This window comes from Scardinius erythrophthalmus (assembly GCF_964197995.2).
Source record: "Scardinius erythrophthalmus genome assembly, chromosome: 11".
In the NCBI taxonomy this organism is placed as follows: Eukaryota; Metazoa; Chordata; class Actinopteri; order Cypriniformes; family Leuciscidae; genus Scardinius; species Scardinius erythrophthalmus.
Window position 1 is genome coordinate 3,528,204 of NC_138231.1, and position 8,663 is coordinate 3,536,866.

General features: G+C 39.7%; 1 protein-coding gene across 1 annotated transcript; it reads right to left on the reverse strand.

The window, feature by feature from the left end:
* Nucleotides 1–444: 444 nt before the first annotated feature.
* On the reverse strand, nucleotides 445–7,801 carry tmem151ba (transmembrane protein 151Ba; the record flags this gene model as incomplete). The annotated part of the gene is made up of 2 exons (XM_081379617.1): nucleotides 445–1,917; nucleotides 7,718–7,801. The coding sequence occupies 2 exons, from the start codon at nucleotides 7,799–7,801 to the stop codon at nucleotides 445–447; spliced, it is 1,557 nt and encodes a 518-aa protein (XP_081235743.1).
* Nucleotides 7,802–8,663: the final 862 nt, after the last annotated feature.

Genomic DNA, 8,663 nt, shown 5'->3' on the forward strand with positions numbered 1-8,663 from the left:
TTTCAGTGAACTATTCCTTTAATATCCTCATAAAAGTCAGACTGCATTTGTTATGAAGAAATGTAATTAGGCCTATGTCCCATTCAGTGTTTGTTAAAGTTATTTCTGTGCTATCATCATATGGGGGGAAGTACAGATTTTTAGCATAACCACTGAAACTGACATTTCTGAATTACCAAAGCAAAAAAAAAAAAAAAAAAAAGTTCCATTCCATTTGCAATTTTCATTTAAAGTCAACATGAACTCAAATGAAACCCAATGTACTTTCTTAATGTGTTTTTAATGTGAACAATTTTTCGTTTGTCAATGTTAATGTACATTTGTGCTATTGTGCAATTAAGCATTCTCTCATTTGAAGCAGTTTCAGTACCAGTCTGTTCCACAAATCAAGAATCATCAGTTTGCAAATATTTTTTATTTATTTATAGCGTCCTTTTGCAAACGCTATAACGAAGTCTCCACACAGGATCCGTTACGGTGCAGTGAATGGCGGTCATGACCGAGGCAGCCCTCGTTACGGTGGATGATCAGCACGGGGAAATACAGCGCGTCCTGATAGGCCGGTGGAGAAGGTGGGCTCTCCTCATTGGCTGACTGACCGGCCAGACATTGCGTGCTTTCCGTCGGGCAGCCGTGGTCATTTAAGCTACTACTGTGACTTCTCCAAAGGCAGCTCCGACGTGAGCCGTACAGACGTCCCAGCGAGAACCGGCTGCCACTGAAGGGTAATCGCGGGCTGCTAGTGTTGCAGATGCTCAACGCGCTACGCGAGAATATCGACGAGCTGCTGATGGACCGATGACAGCGCTCACAGTTCTGCCGATATCCACCGAAGCCTCTTCCACCGGCCGCGCCAATCCCGCGAGACGAGAACGTGTTACAGCTGGACTGCTGTGCCAGATCCATTAGCACGGCTTCAGAGTAACTGGGAACGAGTTGCTGGTTGGAGCGAATGTGCCACTCGAGCTCTGTGCTGTCTATGGTGTTTACCCGCGGGATGTGGCGGCAAAACGGCCTCTCGTCCAGCGGCGTAACGGCAACATAGTCAAACCCAAAAAGCTTCTCCACGTGATAATGAAGGTACGCCGTGCGATACTCCGTTAGGACGCGCAGCGGCCAGGATAAAGTCAGCGCCGCCGCCAACCAGAAGCTAAACCGCGACGCGTACCAAGGCAAGCGATCCGGATCTGCACATGCAAGCACATATTCCTTAAACTCAACGTTTTTGAGGTGCATTCCTTCTCGAGCTTCCATGTAATCATCAAGTCCTTCGTTCTCGGTGAAGAAACGCGCTCTTTGCGTCAGATAGGAGTTCTCGGACTCGACGTTAGCGAAACTAAAGCACTTGGTGAAGCGTAGCCTGGTCACTGGAAAGCTGTCTAGGCCAGTTAAGTGCTTGGAAATGTCTTTAACCCCGCAGTTCCCGTAATCAAACTCGGCTTCGGCGACGTGCGTGTTCACGCGCTCGTGGTAAACCTGCGTGGTCGTGTAAGCGTCCCCGTTACGGTAGCGAGTTACTTGTCTCGTCCGGCGTACGTAGTGATAGCTAATAGCCTTCCACCAGATGCAAGGCGTGGCTTGTTGCATGCGATGCACGCGCTCGGTGATGCTCTCCAGGTCTACTTTAAACTGAAGTTCGCTGCGTGAGTTACAATGCCAACACTCCACTAGATAAACCACGTAGAGCATGAGGAGGAAAGCCACTGGGATGTAGATGTAGCCGTTTGAGCAGGGGCTGTCGTGGTACATCATGGACTTGCCCTTGAAGGCGCTGTCAAAGGAGAGACGCGTGACCTTCGTGACCTGGCACCAGGTCATCGCGATCACACAACTGTACATTAGCAGCGACAGAAGAAGGCATTTCCAGTGCGAGTCGCGACACAGGGACTTGCTCAGGGACTGCTTCAAGGGTCGTTGCTGTAAAGATATAAATGATAGAAAAGGAGAAGTGAAAAAACGCCCTGGAGAAGTGCGAAATAGATCTGTGGCAGTTTTTCACCCATAGGGAAAATTCAAGAAAGCATGTCTTATACTGTAAAAAATGAGATGGATGCCTTGCTTACACCTGACATTAAGATGTGTTTTGGTCGATCGGATCAAGACAAGGGAGACATTCCCGTTTACACCTGGTGTTTTAATCCGTCTCTTTTTTTCCACTTTCATCCTGATTTCTTTGAGGGGAGGGTCTATGGATGGGTAAATGTATGGATTTTCAGATCTTTCGATCTAATGGACGAAATAAGCTCACATAAATTTACATATGAACGCGACTGGAGATGACAGAAAAACATAAGGAGATTATCAGCTTTCGTTTCTGCTCTGACAGCGGCAAGATCACGCTGTGAGTGTGTGTTAGACATCAGGAATGGAGAGAGAACATTGTGTTTGGTACTTTTTTCATCTTCAAACCAAACTTGGGTGTAAATACAGGTGTAAACGGGGTCTAAAACGTTTTTTTGTGGTTGAAAACGCATTAGACTGGATTGTTTTCGTAGTGTAAACGCTCATGTGTTCGAACAGCCACAAAAGTCGACAACTCTCCTCTTACTGAACTAATGCGTGAACATTATGGGAAGAGCGCTAGCCAGACGGGATTTAAACTCTGTCGGCTGAAGACCCAAGTTTGGTTTGAAAAATGTACCAAACACAATGTTCTCTCGTAATTCCTGATGTCTAACACACACTTTCTTGAGGCTGTCAGAGCAGAAGCTAAAGCTGATGCTCTCCGTATGTTTTTCTGTCGTCTCTTTTCGCGTTCATATGTAAATTGTGCGAGCTTATTTTGTCCATTAGATTGAAAGATCTGAAAAAGCCCATACATTCACCCGCCCATAGACCCTCCCCTCGAAGAAATCAGGATGAAAGTGGGCAAAAGACACGGATTAAAACACCAGGTGTAAACGGGAATGTGTCTCCCTTGTCTACTTGTGATCCGATCGACTAAAACGCATCTTAAAGGGTAACTCTCGCCAAAATGCAACCTAGAGTCTTTTTGTTAATCTACCCGAGGCAAACTTTCATTTAAAAGCATAATTAGAATGCAAACGTCACTTTTAAGTTTGACCGTATTTTCGTTTTCGGTCAAATTGCCTTGTGAATGGGAGTGAATGGGGCACGACTATGATAGCATCAAAAATCACTATTTTTAAAACACTAAGAAGGCTCGACACAACATGAAACTTTGCTCTCAGTATCACCAGAGGCTCTACACATGAACTCCATTTTGAACAACTCACTGTCTCTGTGTCCGCCCGCATTTTGACAGTCAAAAATAGTCGATCTCCGAATGCAACGTAACAGGGAGGAGAGTAAAGATGGAAAGCTCCTAAAGCTTATTTCCATATAAATTCACGGATAATTTGTTGTTTTGTCATTAGTGAAAATCAATATTGACCTTGTATTTGAAAAAGGATCCGCATATAAGAAGCAATACTAAAATTCAGAGTCAGTTCATTCGCATTCGGAGATCGACTATTTTTGACTGTCAAAATGCCGGCGGACACAGAGACAGTGAGTCGTTCAAAATCTTTCTCTTTAGTAAACTCTGTGAACACAAACACTGTTCTCAATGCTGGAGTTCATGTGTAGAGCCTCTGGTGATACTGAGAGCAAAGTTTCATGTTGTGTCGAGCCTTCTTAGTGTTTTAAAACCCTACAGTGGGAAGGAACCAAAACTCCATCATGTTCTTTGAGATAATCTTTTGCAGACTTATTGACTGTTCCAAATTTCAAGTTAATTTTTTTTTCCCGGTTCTAGGGCGTATAGTTGTGCAGCGCCGGAATTAAGGAATTCTTTACCATTGCAGATTTTCCAGCTGGATTCTATTTTGGGTTACACTTTATTTTAAGGTGTCATTGTTACAGTGTAATTATATATTTAAGTACTGAGTAATTATAATGAACTACATGTATTACTATGGGTTAGGTTTTGGTTGAGGGTTAGTTGCATGTAATTATGCATAATTTACTGTTATTACTACGGTAAGTACATGTAACATATTTAACAAGGACACAGTAAAATAAAGTATTACCCATTTCTGTTTGTCTTTTTGTGTTGCTATGTATTTTATTGATTTGCTTTAATGCTTTAAGGTGTCCTGGAATTTATTACTAGGAATTTTGTTGACTCTGATGACAAATTGCTTGTAATTTTCCTCATTTGTAATTCACTTTGGATAAAAGCATCCGCTAAATGAATTGTTATCAATTTAAGTATCCCCGTTTGTAGAAAATCCAGTCCAGGATTCAATGTCCTCTTGCCTAGCTGGAAGGTACTTGTTCGAGCTGTGATATATCAAGGGTTAATGTCATTCAAACATTCAAGTGTTAAAGTCACCATTAAATCAAAATTGACTTCTTGTTTTTTATGGAATATTGCAGTATTTATTATAAAATGATTTATCCGTGCACATCATTATTTTTGTTAAATTCATGTGCCTCGTAATCTTTAATCAAAATATCTTCCCTCTTCTCTTCTCTGATGATGTGGGCGGGGCAATAACCTGTCACTCACATGAGATCAGCCAACAGCAAACCACAACCATCCAATCAGTTCCCCACAGACAAAATCAAGCCCCGCCCACATTTGTTCTCGTTCCAGAAAGTGTTTCACTTTGTTATTATACGTCAAAATAGGGGTAAACAAAGACTATCGCAACTTCCGTTTCATCACATTGCCTAATTTAGTTGATTTCAGGAGCTTTTGTGGAAGTAGCAGGCCAGAGGTTGTGCTTGTTGCATGTATTTAAAGTAAGTTTGCTTCATATTTCTTACGTTTTTCTTGAGTATGAGATTGCATGCCATGTCTTATGCCCTTAACATGGCAGAAGGCATTAAATAATTGATAACGTTCTTCCATAATTATCCGCTCTACCTTTTAGCACGGCCCCTGGAGGCCCTGCACTGCTGGAGCTCTCAGCGGGAGCCAGAGCACTTATGACAAGTAGCCCTTATGAAGTATTTCTCAGACATTAATATACAATGCAATTAGTTTTATAGTATTGGAGTTTCCTCACATCCTTTCAAGTATGTCAGAAATGTGATCAATAACATGAAGTCACCGAGGGACCCATGAATTTGAGGTTGAATGAGGACATTCTGCAGAAAAAAAAGATTGGTTTATGAAACATGATGTTGTTAACCAAACCTAAAGGGCGTGGGTTTGATTCTGACATTAGTGGCCACACAACGGATATGAGGGTTTTTACATTTAGAATAGACTTTTGACTGCAATCGTATGTCATCTAAAGCCTTTATTTATAGATATTGTAGCAAACAGACTCATAAAAGGTGTTTTTCATGTGAAAATAATGACACAATTGTGATTGTGTATTTAGCTTTCTGTACTTCATGATGGAATATCTAAACAATCATGCATTGATTTCCATGTGCATTTCTTATAAGGATAATTTTTATTACCTTTTATGTCAAATACAGTCAATTAATTTAATCAATTAATTCAAATAATCAGAAAAATTGTAATTTAATGGTGCTCAAATGTGGCATAATGTATTTATTTACCAGGGTTCCTGCGAGTCTTAAAAAGTCTTAATTTGCCTTAAGGCCTTAAAACAGACTTAAATCAGAGCAGAAAGTCTTAAATTCATATGAAATAATCTGAATATGTGAAAACGTGCTACTGGTGTTAATGGTGAAGTAAGACTACTTAAAGTGCAAGTTTAACTTGATTTAGTGTGGGCCTAAACACTGACTGTGGATTTAACACTTTAAAATTTGCTGTGAAATTCATGGCATTAAATGTTGCATACATTGCGAACAATTAATATCTTCCTCAGTATTTTTGTCCTGTTTTCCAATACAAATATCTAAACAAGTTTAAAATAATCAAGATAGGCTACATTCATTTGAAATAATTATGAATTTAAATGATTTTGCATGTTGGAAATAAACCAAAAAACACCCATACCAGGGTTATTATCATGAACTAAAACTAAAATAAAAAAATGCATTACTTAAAATATAATAACATTAACTTCAACATTTCTCATTTTCATTTAGTTGAATTACTAAAATTTAATTAAAATTAGATATATGAAAAAAAAACAGAAACAACAAAATTACTAAAACTCGAAATGACAATGAAAACAGAAAATATAACATGAACTATAATTACAAATATTAACAAACACTATAATAGTATATCAGTGATATTAAAATAACACCACTGGGTTACTCTGACACTAACTGATGTGGTTAATGCCGAAACATGTGGTTCAACTAGTTCAGAAACCTCATTAACCTTCATAAATTGAGCTAATTGGGTCGTTGAATGTAAATTACATGCCGTTTAATTTTGTAAACAGGTTATAGTTCAAATCCCTTTTCTTTGAGTGCAAGTGTTCATGCACATCATTTGTAGGCACTTTGAAACGTAATTACTGAATAAAGAGCTTCCATCGACCCAAAGGGGAAGCATTTCTGAGGAAATACTGATCACAAGAGTTAATCACCATCTTTAATCAGCAGCCAAATCTGTGTTCAGCGTGAGATTCCTAAAGTTCTGTGTTCCCAACCATCCAATCAGATCAAGCACTGAGGACGAATCACTTCAGCTGTGAAACAAAGCTTCTGTAATGTGCTCAAGCCCAAACCCTGAGGCTCTTTCAGTCAAGATATACTGAGGATTCTCTGCTGGGATCATCCTGCATATTTTGGGAAGTGTGAGCGGGGTGTCCCACTTTCATTCAGACTATTATAGTGCTCTTGAGTTGGTCATTTTAGTAACATGACATAACAGACGATGACTTTCTGGGGTTTAGTTGCAGTCAGGACGGCCCTTAACATGCTCCTCAACTTCACTGTATTAATAAAGAGTATAATCTTTTTATTCTGTTTGTGTATGAATTTGAAAATACACAGTAAGACATTATTGCCACTACTGTGAAATACATTCAGGTCCCACTTTTTGCAGCTTTTTGCACTTTTTTTTTTCAAAGTCATTATGAAAATATATGATCATTAAAAACAACTTAAATGTTACTTAACAGAAATTGGGTGAATCTCATAAAAACATGCAGGTCATATTCACTCAAAAATGTAGAAAAAAAAATTATTTAAATAAATGCATCCAATCATATTTAATTTATATAAATCTATAAAATAATATTTTTTAATAAAATGATTTTGAAATACATTTTTAAAGAATTTTATTTACGTTATTTACATAATACTATATATTTTTGCCACACCTACCAATGGCATGTGATTTTTGTTGTTGTTGTTGTTGTTGTTGTTGTTGTTGCAAAAACAGGCAGTAATTGCACCAAGATATTAGATACCATTATTATTTACATTTATTAACATTATTAAATACAAGCAAACAGTCATAAAATAAGAACAAATAATCAAACATCAAATGAACAGTGCTTGTCAGGTATTTTAAGAAAAAGAAATTATAATATAATTTATTTTATTAATTTGACTGTGTGGTGAAATATGACCATGATATTATGAGTTATTTTTTTCTACTGTCTGCCACTGCATTTGAACGTGTCTTTGTGTATCTACTCTCTCACTCACGTGCACAAACACACACACACACACACACACACACATCATGTGTGTGTCAATTAAACATTAATCGTATTGCATGTAGCTTCTCTATCTTGCATGTTGTGAAACATACAGAATAAAGACACTATGAATTCTCTTCTGTCGTGGTTTGTAACAAAGGTTTCCCTCATCGGATGAAACTCACCAGTTCCCGCGGCGCGTCCGTGTGCTCGTGCTCGTGCAGGACATCAGAAGCACTGCTGTCAGTGACCGGAGCTGCTGGAGACATGATGAAGAAGAAGGTGAAGATTCTGGAACATGAACATCACAGCCATGGGTCATCCATCATAGTGCATCCTCAGCGAGGAATCATCCTGACACAGCACGCGCACTCGTGTGTCCTCGGAGTCTGAGAAGAACTAAACACTTGCGGGATCGCTGGCTGACCAGATCATTTGCTTTATAAAAGAAGCCAATCCACAGCGAGAAGCAGAAATCGTATGGAAAATGAAGCAGCAGCGAAGCGCATGAACGCGGAGTGAATGACAATGAGGCGCGAGATGAATCCACGCGGATGCGCAGCACAGATCCAGGTAACGGGGGCGAGGGAGAGAGAGAGAGAGAGAGAGAGAGAGAGAGAGAGAGAGAGAGAGAGAGAGAGAGAGAGAGAGAGAGAGAGAGAGAGAGAGAGAGAGAGAGAGAGAGAGAGAGAGAGAGAGAGAGAGAGAGAGAGAGAGAGAGAGAGAGAGAGAGAGAGAGAGAGAGAGAGAGAGAGAGTGTGTGTGTGTGTGTGTGTGTGTGTGAGAGAGTGAGAGAATGTTGTTTATCTATCCCAGTCGTCTCTGCTGAGGATCGTACGTGACCTTGACTATGAATGTGGTTTCCCATTTCCTATATAAACTTACTAAAGGAAAAAATCACTTAATAGTTTCTGTTTAAAACAAACATTTTATTATTATCCTTTATACACTATTATCCAATTTGCATGTTTGCATCTAGTAGAAAACCCTTTTGCTGTTCTGACCTGCTGCAAATGCTGGCCTCCAGTTCAGGAATATTCGTGGGTTTGTGTGCTGGATCCGCTTTCTTCAAATCCCACTGGAGATTTTCTATGGAGTTCGAGTCAGGTGACTGTGATGCCACTGTAGACT